Raw genomic sequence first — 19,827 nt, 5'->3', positions numbered from 1 at the left:
TCTGCAAATTATTGTTTAAAAATGGAAAAGTATCAAGATTTTACAAGCTTTGCCCCAGATCTGGTGACCATTTATAGTCAGGCTAAATGGTATTACTAGATATATGTGGAGAATTGAGATTATTTCTCTCAGTAGAGTGTTTTGTAGATAATGAGGCAAACTTCCATTTTTTTATTACTCATTGGAATAATTTAATGGACGTAAATGAAATTTTCCAGAATTAACTGAGATGTGTGTGCCATCTCGCCACATTCCCACGTGCTTCAGATGTGAAGAGATGATTTTTTTTCTGGTTACAAGCAAGCAGGACGAGACTATCTTGGAGACATCTGCAGAAGGGCCTGCAAGATAAGCAGCATATGTGTCCTGTTTTACTTCTGATTCTAACAGCAAAACCAGAAGGATTTTGCTAAGCACTTCCAACTTTTTTTTTTTTTTTTACACCATGCAGAAGTTTTTCATAGTTGTCAAGAAAATCCAAAGTTAATCATGGTGAGAGGTGTAAGTCTCCTCGTGAACATCTGTTTTCTGCCAGTTGGGATTACTGAGAGCATTCCGGTGTGCTTCATTCTGATAGCAGGCTGTGTTTGTGCAAGGGTGCGCTTTTCTAGGGCGTGATTGTAGGGGCTTAGGTCAGTGGTTTGCCTAGCTCAGTATCTTGTCTCGAGTAATGCAAGTAGAGTTTGTCCAAGGCAAGAGGCGTTTAAGCAACAAAGCATGCATACAGTGATTATTTTTTTTTTCCTGATTATAATCTCCCAATGAGCAACAGTGTAAAAACATCGTGAGCCAGAAGCTGTATTAACCTTTCAATATCTATGGATCCTCCGTTAATGTATCTAATCTTTTTTTTTCTGAATGCCATTAAGCTTTTGATTTGCACAGCATCCTGTGATAAAGAGTTCGTGATTCCATCCTTAACCTTTTTCTCCTAATGGCTCTCTGCCATTGTTCCTGTTCCATCAGCTGTTCAAAAGCCAACTGGGCAAAAATTTCTGGTTTGGGATATGGAGGGGACTCAGCAGCATGTCATTTTTTGAGCCTCCTGAAAATGCTGAGAACTCAGTTGCTTGATTTTTCTTGACAGGCTTGCCAGAAGCTTGACAATCTCAGGTGTTTAGGTGCTTCAGATTAGTATAGTACAGTCTCATTACCCAGTCCCTAAATTGAGATGAGCTTGGCCTGGCCTGACACCTGTGTAGTCTGCTGTAAGTCACCTTTTGCAACCCATGAAATAATCTAACCCTTAAGTCTCAGCTTCTGGTGTAGGATCAGGACACTTAACTGGATTAAATTTAACAAAGCTAATGGATCTGACTGAGACTTGCAGCTAGTGTGTATGACTGTTAAGACACATTTGTATGCACTGATCAAATTCTTTCATTCTATTTTTCCATGCTTATTCTGTACAAAACTGTATTAAGCTCTTAACAAAACATAATGTTTTATACATATCTACAAATAACAATTTGCCATGTCCAAATGCATCTTATGGATTTTTACAATAATGTAGCTTTTTTGCCCCCCTCGCTCCTGTTCCTTCAATCTTGATGCCTTTTGGTTATGTAAGAAAGAAGGAAAGAAGCTTGTTACTGGGAGAAAAACCCAAAACCAACCCCTAAACCCCCCTACATCTGCCTGAAAGTGATTTGGAAACTTGTACAGCTTTACTTCAAGTTTTGAATAATCACTGCAGTCAGGAGGATAACACACACTGTTGTGGCAAGCTTTACAACTACAGAAAAAGAGCAGTCTTGGTACAGGTAAGATTAACCTTTTTTGGCTCATGTGGTGTATTACAGGAGGCTGTACTGACATTCTCAAATCCATGTCCTGTACTTACTAGACAATTAAGACTGCTGAAATAACAGACTCTCTTGACCAGCAGTTCTGTTTTTCCATCTAGGAAAATTTTCCATTTATCTTGTATTAAAGTACAGCCAAGCCTGTGACAGCTCCTTTTGAAGAATACTGGCTTGTAGTATTGTTTAAATTTACAGTCATGACTCCTCAAGTCCAAAAAGGAGAGTTTCATTCCCAGCTAGTATAGATGGGCTTCTGGGTGAGCTGGTTGGGTGTAGTGTGCATGGTCCTTCGGTCAGCTGGCAGAGCACACTTGGAGGAGAAAGTCACAGAGATGCGAGGGGTGCTAGGGAACCTCAGTATATTTGCAGTGAGCATATTCCACTTGATATGGTATGCTTTACAGGTGGTCTTGTAGTATAAAACTAAAATTGCCACTTAGAAGTGCGTATAAGGAAGAAGGAATCTTGCTTTGAAGCTGTTGAAATCACTTCTGGGAAAGCTTTTTAAGCTGGTATCCCTGTGTCTTCCCACTACTTGGCAGAAAAACACTTTTGTCCTGTTTTGCAAAAGAAAAATCATTAGGATATTTAACTGTTTACGCAAGATAAAGTGTACTGTGTGCCAAAATATATCTGTACACTGCAGTGTGGAGAAACCACAAAGAAAACCAGTTTGATGCTGGAGCAGCGTTCCATTACATGCCCTGAAGCTAAAGCGAATCTAGTTTTCTGTTTTAGACAGTGCTTGGGTTTTAAAAACTGGAGATGAAAGTTGGACAGATGGACATTTAGAAATGTGCTTGGACACCTACAATGTTTTTTAAACAATTCTGCATGATTGGTACTGTGTCATGCCAAACAGGCAGTGGTGGTATTGGGAGACACGGTGCTACTTGTGCCTGTTCTGCTTGTTTCACTGATCCTTAGCGTGGGCTTTTCATGGAAACCCTGTAGTATGTGGAGGGAAACGATGTACTCCAAAGCATTCAGTGGAGTGCAGAATAGAGGGATTTAAGAAAATTATAGATGCTGTTCCCTTTTCCATCATGGGGGAAAGACGCTGTCTTTCAAGCTTGGTGCTTTTGAGTCTGTTGGAGGAGAAAAAGACTGTAACTTCCTTTTTGAAATACAGGAGCATTCAATATCAAAAAGGTTATAAAATGTTGGCTTCAGGGATTTAAAATTTTTTTACTCTTTTAGACCAGTGTGTAATATATATTCCTCTCACCACCCCCCACCCCCCCACCCCCACCCCACCACCCACCCCACCACCCCCGCCCAAATCATGGGTTATATTGTATTTAAACAGCTGTGTGTCTGTGGAAAACATTGCTAAAACTGATAATATTTAGGACTTCTAATCATTTTCACTGGGAGAGAGCTGTGAGAACAGTTGTTTTGTGCAGGTGGTGGTAATATAACAATAAAATAATGTGTTGCTTGACTGTGGAGTTTGCTTTGAGTCTGACAAACTCAAAAAGAACCTTACTTGATTGATGCTGAGAAAGTGACGCTTATTGCACCTACTGTTCCTATGTGGAACGTCCCTGAATGAGTTGTGCAAATTTTAAATTCTTCCAGTTACAATGGTTAAGTTTTAAAGTAAACAGCTACGTGCATATTTTAAAACTCTTGGTAAGCCCCACCCCCCCCCACCCCCCATCCTGAAAAAATTGATTATCCAACAGAAAGGATGAGTCAATATGTATATATATTAAAAAAATCCATAAATTTATAGTGCCTGCTCTGACATTATTTTTTTTTTTCCCCTTAGTTCCTTGGCATAGCATTTCTTGGGATTGGATTGTGGGCATGGAATGAAAAGGTAAGTTGAATCTAGCACCAAACTTTGTGTTTTTCCTCTTTCTTTTTCTTACTCTGATGAAATATTGAATAGTAACATGCCACACATTTTGTGTGTCCACACACAGTTTCTACCAAAACGCAATCAAGCTTCTTTGTCAGATAAAACCTTCGCTTGGCTCATCTTTCTCAAGAATGCCTTAGCAAGGAATCATGGCAGACACTTGCACATAAAATAACCATTTGAATCCATGCATGCTCAAACTGCATTTCAGGTACTAGAACACTCTGCTACAGGTGATATTGGCATTGTGTCTCTGCTGCATGTGTCCCCAGGAATGGAGAGGGAAGCCTACATGGATCACAGGGCACTGTCTGAAAAATAAGCCTCTTTGGCTTTGCCTTAACATGGTATGCTAATTTCTGTTCCTCTTTAAAAAAAAACAAACAAACAAACCAAAATGACAACAACAAAAAAACCAAACAAACCCCCCCAAAACCAAAAAAAAAACCCCAGATTAGCAAAACCCCCAAAACTAAAAAAACAAAACAAACCAACCAACCAAATAAACCACAACTCACACACAAAAATCCCTAACAAAACCCAAAACAAAATTAACCCCCAAAACCAAGCCAAATGCGAGACAGATGTGCAAATAAAACTGTCCATTGGAATGCTCTGTGTTGCAAGACTGTAAAATAAGATTGGAAATGGGAAGAAAGGGGGCGGGGGAAGGAGAAAACATTTGTGAACTAGAGCCTGATTCTTAATTTGCTTGCTGCAGAGGATGGAAAGAAGATGAAATATCAAGACATAATACACAAAACAAGTCAGTATGTGTTGGATTACTGGATGAAGAGTTTGGCTTGCTAAAAGGCAACAGCTAGAATGAAAGCCAGAGTTTCCTTTACTTTAAAAGACTGAAAATAACAAAACCTAGCTGGTAACAATGGTGCTGTGATACTCAATTACATAATGTTTTTTTTTCTTTTTTTTAATGGAAAACACTGACAAAGTTACAAATTGGTGTTCGCTTAAGGCATAATAGCTGGCATTTGCAGCAGAACAAATAACATGCTGGAAGCACTGGAGTTTTGCCACTTAAAAATTTAGGACAAATTTTGCTCGTTCAGAAGTGAGTTGTTAACTTAGATTCTGATTACTCTGTGTATGTGCCTTGGATGTAAATATTTACAAATAGTAATGGGTAGTAATTAACTCGTACTGTATACTCCTATATATACTTGTACTTACATACCACATGATACTCATGTTGGAAAGAGGTGATTTTTTTTTTCATTCAGCAAAGATGCAATAACATGTTTTATTTAACATTCTGAGCATACTCACAGAGCTTATATCTATGTCTAAGTCCCAGAGAAGAATTTTGTTTTGAAGTGGCTTTCTAGAAGAGATTGTACATATTTTTTTGTATAAATTCAGTAGATAACACAAATGATTCCTCTTTAGAATGAATGAGTAGGGAAAACAGCTGTAGTCTAGTGTTTGAAGTCTAAAATATGACAATTGTACAGCTAGAGGGTGTTCTGGCAGAATAATGATTTGTTAGGTTTTACATATTTTCTATATGGAAAGCACCACCACCCCTTCCTAGGAAAAATGCATTTAATTAATAATTGTTAATAGCAAGAAGCCAAAGCTCATGATTTTACTTGAGATTTGGACATCTGTTATCAAGTCATCTTAAAACCATTTTTAATCAGTTCCTGAAACTGGAAGAAAATGCTACGTTGTTTTTCAGACAAGTAAATAAAACCACCTAGAACAGTTTAATATGCACTAGCTCAGGCTCCATATGTACTGGGTTTTTCTGTAAAAATTAATAAATAAAATAATGCTTGTCTTTTTAAAGCACAGGCCTTTCCTTGAAAATGAACATCTCTCCCCAGCTTCTCTTAACTGTTGTGTACTGTGGTGCTTAGTGTGGACTGTTTCATTTCATGGTTGTGTCAACCAAAATGTGTAGTATAGGTGTAGCTGAACTGCAGAGCTCTGGAGCACAGACAGACTTGATTTTTGTAGCAAGAATTATGGAAAAATAGACTTGTGTCAAGCTGGTTTGAGACCTTTCTTTCATTTGGCTCTCCAAAGGACACGGAATGGCCAGAAGCTGCGGTCAGCAAGCTCAAGTTCCAGCTACTCATAGGGCCTGTGCAACTTAGTGGAGGGCAGATCAGTTACATCCCAGACAGAGCTGTTCTTGCTGCAACTGTGGAGTTGGAGGCAAAAGCCAAGTAGGTGAAGTCTAAGACTTGAGAGATTTGTAACTTAACTGAAAACCCTTTCTCTAGCTAGACTTCTAAGACCTAAGGCTAGCCTGGGTATCCCTTGAGCATTATGGGTTGTTGTAATGGTATACTGTAAGACAGAAAAGCAGCTTTGCAGAGAAGGACCTGCGGGTCCTGGTGTACACCAAATAGAACGTGAGCCAGCACTGTGCCCTTGTGACAAAGATGACTAATTGTCTCCTGGGCTGTATTACCAGTGTTGTTAGTAGGTTGAGGGAGGGGATTCTTCCCCTCTACTCAACACTAGTGAGACCACATCTGGACCAGTTCTGGGCTCCCCAGTACAAGAGAGATGCTGACGTACTGGAGAGTCCAGCAATGGGCTGCCTAGATGACTAAGGGACCAGAGCATCTCTCCTACAAGGAGTGGCTGAGAGAGCTAGGACTGTTCACATTAAGGGAACCTTAATGTGTATAAATACCTGAAGCGAGAGTGCAAAGAGGATGGAGCTAGGCTGTTTTCAGTGGTGCCCAGTGACAGAGGCAATGGGCACAAAATGAAACACAGGACCTTCTGACTGAACATCCGGAAACACCTTTTTTTTTTCTCTCCCTTTACTGTGAGGGTGACTGAGCATTGGCACAGTTTGCCCAGAGATGATGTGGAGTCTTTCTCTTTGGAGACACTCAAAAGCAGTCTGGATGTGGTGCTAGGCAGCCAGGTCTAGGTGATCCGATGACTTCCAGACGTTCCTTCCAACTTCAACCATTCTGCGAAGACTGCTGCTGTCCTAATGAACTAAGTTTTTATCAAAGTTGAAATTGATGCTGCTGTTGTATGATATGTAAACATAGATTTGTAAGGGGCTTGGGTTTCTTTGTTTGGGTGTTTTTTTTTCCTGACAGGATGGGGTCTTCAGAAGGAATCCTCTACTGTAAACTGACTTGGAGGTGGGGAGGATTTTGATTTACTTCTGTTTTTGAATGGTGTGGCTTTATATCCAGCTGTGTTGTTTTGTAACCTGGCCATCAACTTGTATATACTTTTGCTGCTTCACAGAATTGTTTTCAGATAAAAAGACAGTGTGCCAGGACACATTAAAAATGCAGGATGTAAAGAAATAATCCACATTTTACAGGAGTCCTGTTTGTTGTGGGCTAAAAAGAGTTTGGGGGAGATTTCTGGGTTTGGTTAGTTTCTCTGTTTTGCTGAGTTGGCTTGAATTCTCCCCTTTAAACTTTGTTGTAAAGAAGAAAAAAATGCACACTATACAGTCTCGTGACCTTCCTTACAGCCTTTGCAGGGAGGTGAAAGAGCTCATTTGTCAAATAGGCAATAGAATTGGCTTGACAGCCAGTCAGCCAGCCCTAAACAAAAACTGGGCAATTAGCATTCTGAGTCATGAACCTGAAAGCGAGCTGGGGGGTGGGGTGGGGGCAATAAACTCAGAGGTGAATAAAGCTGTCTATACATGGATGCACTATATAGCTTACAATCTCGCACTGTTTTCAGGCATGCTGGGCTTGGGCTTGCACCATAAAAGTCCATCCATGGCAGCAGAATTCTACCCCCTCACCCCTCCCAGCAATGACATGAACAATGTTAATGTGCAGAGTCTGTACTAAACCCAAGCAACTTTCACTGCCTTTTCTCAGCAGCAGAGGAGAAATGTTTATATTTCACTGGCTTTTTTAACCACTTCAAGTCATTCATTCTGTTGGCTTTTTAAAAATAAACTAGTTTTGTATAAAATGTGTGTTTCCCTCCTTGGTTGTATGTATTAGATAATGTGGTCTTAAGGCTGGTTGGGAGTGTTCATGGTGTGATGTCAGTAAGTACTTGGGGGAAAATAAGCTTCCTGGTTTTCATTGCCTGCAAGAGATTTATATTCAAGAGTAGTGAGACTCTGATGAATTTCTGTTATGTCTTCTGAGACCTTATTAAGACTGTCCATGGAAAGGGAGCTTTTAAAAGGAAAGCACTGTGGATTTAGGGTATGCTTTAAGTAGCAGGTAGCAAAGGCAGAGAGTTACTGAAAGGAGGTGGGGGGGAGGAAATCTGCAGATCCTTGCAGATTTCTCAGTTAGACTTAGCTCCTGTATAAGGTTGGCTGAAATGAAGAGGGAGAAGTGGAAGAGGTTGATCATGTGCGTAAGTTTGGTTTCTAGGCTCTTCTTGTTAAATCAGCGTAAGTAGAAGCTGCTCCTGCTCAGAAGTCAAGTTGTACACAGTTTGGAGTAGCAGTATAATACCTCTGTGTACCAGCATAGTATTCTTGGCAAGCAGTAGTTCTAAATCTGGATCTCAAATTTTAAGCTAGACTTTTACACGTTGGTACAAGGTGATTTAGACTTGCTTTGGTGTTGTGGGACAGGCTAAGCTCCCTACATAGAAACAGTCACAATTTGTCAGACAAGTCTGTCTCTGCTTGCCCACAGATGAAAATTACAGTTGTTTTCAGGAAAAAGTTCTCACTTCCTTTACTGTCCTAGTGAGTGGCAGACATCAAGAGTGAGTGATACACTAGTCACTCATAATTGTTGTGCATACATGTCTATCCCACAGTTCTTGTAAAAACAATTCCCAACAAGGAACCCGTACACATATCCTGCTGGTTCTTATGGGCTGAAGGATACCCAAAGCATATGTATCGTGCTTTGGAAGCCAGGACTGTGTGTGTATTTTATAGGACTCGGGAGGAAAGAGAGGGATACTAATATTTGCTATTACATTTAATTTAAATTTCAGTACATAAAGTTGCACTATCTAAACAGGTTCTTAAATCGTTATATTAACGCTCCAAGACCTTGCAACCATTAATCCTGAAAAATGCAAAAATATGTATTTTGCGTGTATTCATACCAGTTATTTACCTATTGAACTCTGCTTTGTCATGACAAGAAAGCTAGACTCATTCTTCTCCTTCACTAGAAACTGAAAAATAAAGTTTTGCTGCTATTGTTGTTTGCTGTGAGAAATGAAAAACTAACAAAACCCACGTAAATAAGATCTGTAAACATCCCCCACCTAGTTTCTTGCTTGCAGAGACAATATTCTGGAGTGGAATTAATTTGGCATGTTTCAATGACTATTGTTCTGTTTCCCATGCTTATTCAGATGCACAGCATGGAGAAACTGCATGGATTTTATGACTAACAAAGTAGGGAGACAGTTTTCCATTTTAAAATCATACATTGGAAATACTTGTATTTCTCATCACCCCCATGTGTTTCTGTTTGCCAGTGATTCAAAGTCCTGCAGATGGGCCTGTGGAAAGGCTAATCTGTTTGCAAAGAAGAAATATTTCAGAAGATCTTGTATTGCTGAATCTTTTTCTGACCATCTATGTTTTTTGTCCCCCCAGTAATGGGATTCTGCAGCAGAGAAGGTTTTTTCCCCATCTTGGAGAGGGGAGAAAAAAAAAAGCAGGCAGATTTCTCCTATCCTACTGGTGTTGCTTTCTTCTTTTTCCTTTTAGTGGCCTTTTAGTGGGATGATGTTTGTTATAACTGTTGTGTTGAGTCCTGTTCTTTAACATGCACTCCTGTGGGCCAAATTCTTTGTAGTTTCACAGCGTATCAACTCTTTGTTCCCTAGGATGATGATTCTCCTAAGTTGTCTCTGACTCAAGATGCCTTGAATTTTCATTACTAGGTCAGGTTTTCAAAAGTGCTGCTGCCTCAAATGTTTTCACTCAGAGCTGTTCTCTTTTGCCCTGCAGTATGCTACCCTGCCTGTGAAATCAACTGTTCCAGAGAGAAGCAACAGTCTAGCAAACTCTTGGGGACATTTCTGAGACCTCAACGTGGCAGTGGATTCTCTACGCTAACCACAACCACAGATGGTCTGGAAAACTTGCTAGTTTAATGCACTTGTGACTCCCTTCTATTTGGCCTCATCAGAAACACAATCAGATTGTATAGTTGTGCCAACTCTGAGGCACTGCACCAACCAAGATGTCTATGTTGGCATCCATATATTCTGGGGAAACTAAATTAACTTCCTGGGTTCAGCATGCAAATGCTACGTCTGTTAAATGCAAATAGTGTGGACCAATAGGAGAGGAAATGGTGTTGAAGACCCAACTTGCACAGTCTACAGGTTTTAAAAGGTTTGAGTTTTTTTCAACCTAGTTCTAGTGTGACTTTATGGACTGAATGCCTGCTAGTGGTTGTGAGTTATGTTCCAGGAGCACATCTTCATTTCTAAGTAATCTAGTTGGTGTGCTCTGAGACTTTTCCCTAGTGCGAACTGAAGCATAGCTTGTGTGCAATCCCTTTAAATTTCAGGATCTGACCTGAAATGCAAATACAGATGTGCACCAAAGGTGGAGTCAGAGATCTGTCTCTGAAAAGTAGTTCAAATTGTCCTGATGATCTTGGAGTATAAGGTGGAGAAGGGGTGAAGGGTGCACCCTTATTGCTTTTCTAAGACTGTTGCTTCCTTAATCTTTATTGATGGGGATAAAGGCAAACAATTGGGCAGCTATAATATCCAGAGGGGCCTTCTTGAGCTACTGTCTTCAAGACCAACATTTTCTTTTGCCTTGTTCTCCCTTGAGAGCTATGCATGAGATCCAGGTTGCAGGGTGGGGGGCTGTAGCCTTGGGGGGGGGAAATAGGGCATGACAACAGAGGATCTGTCACTGGATTTGGGCATCTCTTACAGACTGCTTTTCTGCCTGTGCTCACATGCTTTAAGGAGAGGACTCCAGTTCTGCAGGAGCTTCTGGCAGGCCTGGCTTGGTTATCTCATGTTTTTTGGTGTGACTTAAGGTGCCACCAATGCCTCTTCTCCCTACCCTTTTGCATGAAAGAGCAGGTCCTACTGTTTTGCTTGACTTCCTCCCCTGAATTTGGGGTGGGGTGGTAATATAAGGTCAGTCTTTACTGTTTCATGCCTACATCATTGTATCATAGTGATTTAAATTTCACAAATAAAGGAACGGTTTTCATAACTTCGCCATTATTGATTTTTCAGTTATGGGTGATGCTTTTGTCGCTTCACTACTTCAAACAAATTTTGACTTGTGGTTGTTTAAAAGGTTAAATAACATCCCAGGTGCTATAATGTATAGCAGGCAATTGAGGGTGGGGGAACAGAGCAAACAAATGAACTTGAGATCATCCAGGGAACATGTCCTGCTGGCTGTCCTTGTGGGACTACAGCAGAGCCCTGGGTTGAAAGTATTAAGAGTATGTAGCTTTGTACAAACAAAATCTTTACTGCCAAATAAAGATGACATGCTTAAACTACCAAGAAACTGATGTGCTTGTACCACAGAAAAATAACCATACTTCCAAAACAAAATTTTGTGGAAATTTAGGGTTTAGGAAAAAAAATATTATTTCCTCCTTACAGATACTAAAGCATCAGTAGTACTTGCAACTCTTCAGCAGTAAAGGTTGGACTACTGTAGTAGTGTTGCTGAGAAAAATACTTTGTATTTGTAGAAAGCCTAACATTAAAGGATTTACAACTGGTTTATTTAGGTCTTGCATTGACAGAAGAGATCAGTTGACAAACAGTCGCTATACATTCTGTGACTGACTGGTCAGCCTGAGGATTCAGAGCATGTCACTGAAGGGTATGGTGGTAGAATATGACATTTCTGATCCTCTGCTCGAGCACCTCTGGAACGACTCCCTTCTGCTTTTGGTTAAAGACAGGATGGAGATAGAATTTGTCACTACCAGGCATTTATACCTGTCTGCCAAACTTTTCCCAGAAGCAGCCATTACAGCCAAAAAATACCAAGTACTGGTAGTAGCCTTTATAAAAACTTGTGGTGGATAGAAGTATGTGCCTGTAGGCCTGTATGTTTAGTTCTTCTTAACAGTATAAAGTGAGGTAATACTCCCGGTCACTGCCCTGCTGCTTGAAGCAAAATATGCTTTTCTTTAAAGTATTTCACTACTGTCTCATCAGAGAGCTTATTTGTAAGTGTCCAGAAAAAAACAAAGGCTGCAAAACCGTATTTCAGCAGTATGCAGCAATTTTCTATCAGACTACCTCTGTGCATCTCTAGCTGTAACCACAGAGCATTGTCTGTCATTCCTGCTGCTAGCTGTTCTTTTATTGCCAAAGTCTCCCTGATTGTATATCCTGAGATGTCTCTCCAGAATACTGGTAACTTGGGATTCATATGCAGAGACTATATAGAGTGCAAATGAGAATTAGGCAGCATGTGCTTTGCGCTGTCATAATGCATTATTTGGGGCTTATCCAGGCTAGGCTTATGATTTCCATATGTGGACTAGCAGAAGCAGCACATAAAGGTGCTTTTCAAGGACAGCAAACAATGGCAGATAAAGCTTGTGGTGTTCTGTTTCAGTACGTGTCAGTCATAGCTACTCTGAGGAGTTTGAGCCTGGAGGAGACCAGAGATTAGATGAGTGACTTTTGCTGCGTGACTGACCACTGAGTGGCATACCAGTGTGCTAAGAGCCTGGCAGTGCTAGGAAAGCAAGTAAGGTGTGAAAGGACACAATCGGAACTGCAACGTACAACTGGTTCACTAAATTTTATTGTCATCAGCTTCGATGGGGATGTGACAAAATGCGAAGTGATATATTTTTTCTCACTAACCTTTATATTATGACTTGCTTCTCTAAGAGCACTGTCCACAAATGTCAGCTGAATTTTACTTGGATTTCTTCATTCATCTGAATTTTACTACTTCCATATGGTAGGAACTTCATTAAACATAGTAATTTTTTCTGGGCTTTCTTGTTTCTTTTTTTGGGTTGGTGGTTTTTTGGTTTGTTTTTAAAGAAAGATTAAGTCTTTTATGAAGGGAGACTTAAATGACTGTTCATCCTTCTTGGATTATTATTTTTTTTTTAGTAAAAGAATTATAGTACAAAGGCAACATCCTTTCTCCAGTGACTATTTTCTCACTCTACTACGCTATCATCCATTAATTCCAAAATCAGCTAATGTTAAAAGAAATGGGTAACAGTGTTTGTTTTAAGGTAGCATTGGTTTTATCTTGAGGTAACTACATAAGCACAGAGGGGAAACATAGGAAAGGCTTCAAAACTTTGTGAAGAAGTCATCTTAGCAGTCCTTCCCTTGGGCGTGTTTCCTGACTTGTATATAGCCATGGCCATGACTTGTTCAGGTTTGTGTGTTATTGGATTATACTGTTTATTTTTTGCTTGTTATTCTTAGCAAGAAAATTATGTCTTTGATTTCTTTTCTATGATAAATGTGATGAAACAAAAGTAGTGGAAAACTTCTACACGAGTTGATTTAAGTGTTAATAATGGCTAAGTGTTCATTTCAGCCTGGCATATATCTTCTCATCACTAGTTAGTTAGAAAAAGGGATGTGCCAACTGGTCTGCTTTGATAGCAAAACTGGCTCTGAGCAGCACTGTGTTACATCATGCCTTACATCTATTTTTGTCTTTTTAATGAATGATAAGATGACTAGTACTATATATAATGTAGGAGGAAAGTGGTGAATGTGATTTTTATTTTTATTTTGTTTTTTTTTTTTTCATTCATTTCTGTCAGGCAGTAGCCTCCTGTAGTACGAGGGAGAGGAATCTGGTTTGAGAATGTCATTCATGCTGTTGGTTTATTGCTCCTACTTTAGGATTGGATTGTAATCAAGTTTTTCTTTTGCTTTTAGCATGCTGCCCTTTTCCAAGGCTCCTTGCTGCGTGCATTGGAGAAATTAATGTGTATGTTTTATCTAGTCTATTATTGTCTACAGAATTAAAAAGTTTTGTGTGTCTCTTTACTACTTGCTCAGCATCAGTTTTACTTAGGAACTATGGGAGTGGTTGCAAACCATGTGGAATACTGAATTAAAGATAGTGATTACATGAATATTTATATGTTCTGAGTGGTCCAGACTGAGTACATTAAATAAAACAAACACAAAACCACCACAGGTCTGAAGTCACAGTTGTGACTGTAAATAATGTTACTAACAACTCTTGGAAATGAGGTTATAACTGCAAAATTATTTCTAGTTTGGGACTATTTCAAAGAAGCAAAGGGGATATGAACAGGGAAAAAGGAAAATGATGAAGAACTTGTTAATTCTGCAAATAAGGAACCGTAGAGGCTGAAGCCTACATTGCTGCTTTTCAAGCCACAGCTTTATTCAGGAGTTAGTAGGGAAAGCAGTAGCCCAAAGCATTCAGCCTGTGTTCAGGCTTCTTTGAGGAAGCACATGGACAAATGTCTGCTACGGCAGCATGCTTTGTGTTGACCTAAGCACTGGGGAGGTGAATAAAGAAGCAGTGATACTTTAGCTTTTTTGCTGCCAGAAGGCTTTAGGAAACTGTAACTGTTCCTGTGCAAAAGCTCGCCATAATAACGAAGACTTTGTACTCACTTCTTGGTATGACCCATCTGTTAAACATCAGCCAAACTCAGGTTAAAATGTGTTTAAAAAAAAAAAAAAAAAAAAAGTTCTTCAGGATTACTGGCATCACATTCCAAGCTCTGGTTCTAAGGGGGCAGTGGCATTGCAAGGAGACTGTGCTGACTGTCATATCTAAAACACAGTGTATGTGGTTTACTGTATGATAGGTCTAACCTAAGTTAGTGCAAAGCATCTCCCAAGGCAAGTACTTAAACTGCCTTATGTCCTACTAAAAGATTTAACATTATTTTCAGTCTTTTCCTGCTGATTAGTCAGTAGCTGTACTTTATGTAATGAGATTTTGGCACCGTAGATGCCTGAAGTTGAATTGGCCAGGTATCTAGTTTGTCAAAATTTGGTGTAAAATTCATTGTCACAAGATGCTGCAACCTATGAGCTTGCTTCTCATTTCTGTCAGTTGTTGTAAATACAGAGTATAAATGCTAAATTCAAGGTGGTGTTCTTGCTATTGACTGTGTTTTTTTCTGTCATAATGTGTAACAGTGTGCTTGCATAAATAATGTATGTGATATCTAAAATTCATCTCAGTATGGGTAGTAAGATTGAGTTAAGTTTTGTTCAAATATCTGTTCTGACTTTCTGGCAAGAGTAATTCTTATAGCTACAGAAGCAGCAAAATGCTGTGTGGGTTTCTCGCAGAGGACTCTAGAAGCACATTTTGTTGTTCATTCCGCATGTTGATTCAGAAATACTGTACATAATCACCCTTTTTATCTCTTTTTTTTTTTTTGTAATGCAAAGATTTTCTTAATTGTGTTTTCTTGATGTACTACAGATTGTTTATTTGCTGTAGTCTTCTACCTTTTTAAAAAGAAAAATGCAAGCAGAATTTTACAACTGAAAGCTGAACATACCTGTTATCCCTTGGCATTGTTTCTTTCTCAGGGAGTGCTGTCCAATATCTCCTCCATCACTGACCTGGGAGGCTTTGATCCAGTTTGGCTCTTCTTAGTGGTAGGAGGAGTTATGTTCATTTTGGGATTTGCAGGATGCATTGGAGCTTTGCGAGAAAATACCTTTCTTCTCAAATTTGTAAGTAGCCTTTGCAACTGTGGCATTCATCAGTTGCATAGCATAAGTCATGTTCTCTGTTCCTGCTTAACTGTGTGAAGATTTTAAAATGTCTTTTTGGGAGTGGAAGGTGTTACCTAATGGGAGACTGCTGTTCCATGAATAGCTTTTGCCGAACTGTTAACACTTTACAGCTCTTCAGTCTCTGGTGCTTACTGTTGGTTTTTTAAGATTTGAAGTTATTGATGGTAAGAATCATAACATGGAACTAGTGCTTCTCATATGGATATAGCCTAACGTTTTGCTTTCCTGTCACAAAAAGAGAGAAATTTCTGCTAAGAATCTGCATCTTGAACTTAAGACTCCATAACTAGCACCCTGTGAAATATGAGGAATGTAGACAGACCACTGAATGTGACCTGTGTGATTTCTGCTGTGCAAGTGCCCCTCATGGTACAGAGTAGATAGGACTGTTATAAGGGATTGCTTGCTGCTGTTCTCGGTTCTGTTCTGTTCAGCTAATCTGAAAAGGCTTTATTGCTTACTGGCAGTGCTGGAGCCTGAGAGGGAAAAAGGGAGGAGAATGTGCCCAGGATAGGTAAAGAAAATGGAAACTGTCTGTCTCTAGGCTGGACTGTTAGTTGGGGAAGGAGCTGCTGATACACAAACATACCTCAGTGTTCAAAACTCCTTTAACTATGTAGCCTGGTTCTGTTTTTTGAAAGCTTTCCTCCTGTGAGCTTTGAAGATGAGGAAAGCAGTATCATGTTCCATTGTAGATAAATCTCAGATTTATAATAAAAATCCAAGATTCTTTCCTCCACCACTTTGACTTCCAGAGGTGGGCATAGCCTGGGTAGCAGTTGTGTCTTCATAACCATTAACTGTTAATACAGACATGAAAAGGCTTCCAGTGAAATAACTGCCTTCAGATGACATATTTGGATCCCACAGACGGGTTGTATAAGGGGAGGAGGCAGTTGAGGGTTACAGTTTGAGGCATTTATAAAGCAGCTTGGGATAGTTCTAGCTTGCTTTTGTCTTGCCAAAAAAAAAAAAAAAAAAAAAAAAAATGGGGAGGGGGAAGCTAATGTAATGCTTTTTTCTCCCTTGCTTCTCTTAGCATGCCTAAAATGAGCCCATCTGCTGTACCAGAAATAGCTTCCTATACGGCAGCCGGAGGAGAAATTAACAATGCATCAGAGAAAACACAGAGAGCATATTAAAATGAAACTCAAAGGCACAGTTGCAAAAGGGATGTACTTCCAGTATACGAAGACCCCTGTGTGTTTTAAAATGGTGTAGACTCAGTGGAGATGCTTAGAGAAAGTGGCAGATCATTAGTAATGCCTTTGGCATCCATTGAATTTGCATTAATCATAGCAGCCTCATTTGGTTTTAATGTATATGTGAGTCATTCCATAGACATTCTGCTCTGACTTAGTCATTAATTAATTTCTGCTGTTACCAATTTTTCCTTTGTCTGCTTAAGCAAAGCTTTGCCAGTGATGATGTCTAAAGAAGAAGTCACTTAAAAACATTTCACTGGCACTATTGGTTGTTTATGCATTTGCAAATGTAAGTCCTCCATAGAAATTCAAGATGAATTTTCAGAGGGCCCTACAGGTGTTGAGTAGCCATGTCTGTTGAAATTTACAGTGTATTCTCTGGGACCTCTTTGAAAATCCCAGTGAAATGTCCAAGGGTTGAATTTGTTGCCATTTTTATTATTTGTTAGAATAAAACTAAGACTCTTGTACTATAGCCCTAATTAAAACTGATGCATTTTTAATTTAAAATTTCCTGTGTGCTAGAATAGCTTGAACTTGCACTGAAACAGATAAAGCCTTGACACGACGTCATTGTGAGCCTTGAAAAATAAGTTTCTGGCCATAAAGCAAGCTAATTTTAACCTTTTTCTTTTCCTTCATAGTTTTCTGTGTTTCTTGGAATTATTTTCTTCTTGGAGCTCACTGCTGGTGTTCTAGCATTTGTTTTCAAAGATTGGATAAAGGACCAGCTGTATTTCTTTATAAACAACAACATCAGAGCATACCGAGATGACATTGATTTGCAAAACCTCATAGACTTCACACAAGAATATGTAAGTTGGACTATGTTTGTTTTTTTGGTAAAGCTTACTTTAAAGAAATATCTGCTCTATTTCTTACTTTCCATCTGTTTGGTTTCTTCAAGGAACAACAAGTATTCTAGCATATAATATTTTTTAATAGATACATATATATTTTTAATATTTTTTATGGAATTTCTACAAGTACACAACACCTGTGAGAAGTACAAGTGAGTAAAACAAGGTGGAGAGTTGGGGTGACTTGCTCTTGAACTCTTCTTGAAGAAGAGATAGTGTGTCAAGTCTACAAGTTAATCATCACTGTCTTGTGTTCAGTTTTTTGGAGCACATTCCATATGCGTATGAAGATATTTTAGCATTCCTGGGAGGAGGGGGATGTTCAAGATATTTTATCGTAGGATAATATTCTTTTCTAAGCTTAATTTGGTTCTGAGATGAATGTTGCTGTAGTTTTAGCAACATTAGAGGTGCTACACCACACTGCAGAGTGGCAGAGATGTTTTAGCAGTGAAACTACAATGTTATTTCTTTAAGGAGACTTAATGCGGTTAGCCTAATGAAGTGGGCACCTCACAGTTCTCATATGAAATCCCCAAATGACGCTACAGCATCGTTCCCTTGGGAGGGAAGGGTGAAGCCAGACACTACGGGTTAAGCTTGTAATTTATCAGTGTGTGTAAAGGAGTCTTGCACTTACTTTTGTATACAAGGTATTTTACCAGTATCTTCTTGCCCAGTACTCAATTCTGGCCTGTGTTGACGAACTCCTTGTAAGGAACCAATATATTGATAATTGCCTTAAACATTGCTTAATGCACAAATTCAAGCAAAGCTGGTGCAAAGCTTTTCTACTCAGATTGGAGAGGAACTGAAACGAGCTGTAGCTGCAAAGTGAGCCAGCGTTGCCTGACTTGGTAGCCACAAGGTGGTACAGGATGGAATGGCTTTAGAATCTTGTGAAGGCGAAGTCTAGCTAGCACTTCCTGGCAGAAACTTCTGTGGTAACATAAGGCAACTGCTCATGTGCACAGCAGGGGTTGCCTAAACCCCTCACAACCACTGATGAGGACACCCTGCAACCACCACTCAGATGCTGATCTTGCTCAGACACTGACCACGCACCCCTTGACTTTGTATGTGAATGAGGAGGTGTCCTCTTGAGAGCATAAAACCCGAATTGACAAAATCTTGGGTGGCACCCCCACCACCAAGACACCCAGGGTGAAGAGGACCAACAGGATGCCGCTGTATCCATGAGTAGTGGTACCTCTTTTTTTTCTTCTTTCTCTCCTCCTCGCCATTCATTTTATTGAATAGTGGCCAGATCTAAGTAATAACGTTTGGCACAGGACTTGCTTATCCAGTTAAAGTAACTGCCGTTGAGCTATTCTATCTAACCACATATTGTATTTTGTATTAATAAATCATAAAACTGGTTGGTTGTTGGTGTTTCACCTCAATTCAGTCCAAGGGTATCATAAACTTGGTCATTGGTCCCAAGGGAAAGGTAGGTCATCCTGAATGACTCATTTTGGGTCACAACACTCCTCTTTAAATTTGGCTTTGTGTAGCTAATATGGTTGAGTGTTGGTTGAAATCATGTTTACTAATTTTTGTACATTCTGCAATTAAAATAACTTAATTCAGTGTTTGTTTTGCTTTTATATGTGTTGGGGGAAAAAATGAGTAAGTAACAGGATGTAGATCCTTGCAGACTGGTTTGAACCTTGTCCACTTGGGAGAAGGTCAGAGGGCACCACAGTCTGAAAACAGTGATCGACTTGTATGCAACAAAAAGGCTATAGTCCACTTTTGCAGGCACTACATATAACTTGCTCTCCTAACTGGATTAGCAATCTTAGCAGGTAAGTCAGGGACAGCATGAGTCTGGAGAGCAAGCTACTTCTTCAGCTAGTAGAGATAATGCTTGAACACAGCGTGTTCAGGTATTGCAGAGGGAGCTTTGCTGCATCTAGAAAGAGAACTGCAATTCCAACACTTAAAAATGTGGTTTGTTTAGGGTTTTTCAAATTAATTTTTTTCAATTGACATAGATGGGTTCATTGGGCTAGCTCCTTAAATGCTGTAAACTGTAAGTGCTCCACTGATTTCTAGTCCATTCTTTGTATGTTCAACAAGTTTTACCAATTTGTTTGTTCAGCATGTTTTGCCAGAATCTAAGCCTGCCATTTGGCATATTTACTTTTTGAAGGATTCTGCTTGCCTTTTGCCTGCCTGCCTATGGTGGATCCTCTTGCACGCCTCCTGGTAATCGAGCACGCAGGTTTCCCACTCTGAAATGCCTGTCCACCAACGCACGCAGCATGGGGAATACACAGGAACAATTAGAGATCTGTGTGCAGTCACAGGGCCATGACCTCATTGCAGTTACAGGTACACAGTGGGATATCTCGCACAACAGGAATGCTGTCATGGATGGCTGTGTGCTTTTTAGGAAGGAC

General features: G+C 39.7%; 1 protein-coding gene across 2 annotated transcripts in view; it reads left to right on the top strand.

Moving 5' to 3' along the window:
* TSPAN5 (tetraspanin 5) overlaps window positions 1-19,827 on the top strand; it is an 89,033-nt gene that overhangs the window by 56,384 nt on the left and 12,822 nt on the right. Inside the window, exons 2-4 of one of the 2 annotated variants that reach the window (XM_037379898.1) lie at window positions 3,580-3,630; window positions 15,148-15,294; window positions 17,207-17,377. In XM_037379898.1, the coding sequence (XP_037235795.1) occupies window positions 3,580-3,630; window positions 15,148-15,294; window positions 17,207-17,377 (369 nt within the window). Of the gene's footprint in view, window positions 1-3,579; window positions 3,631-15,147; window positions 15,295-17,206; window positions 17,378-19,577; window positions 19,760-19,827 lie in introns of those variants that run through there. The other variant, XM_037379910.1, reaches the window with a different exon arrangement.

This window comes from Falco rusticolus, chromosome 1 (genome assembly GCF_015220075.1).
Source record: "Falco rusticolus isolate bFalRus1 chromosome 1, bFalRus1.pri, whole genome shotgun sequence".
Lineage (NCBI taxonomy): Eukaryota > Metazoa > Chordata > Aves > Falconiformes > Falconidae > Falco > Falco rusticolus.
The sequence above is the reverse complement of the archived record's forward strand: the minus strand, read 5'-3'. Positions and strand labels throughout refer to the sequence as shown.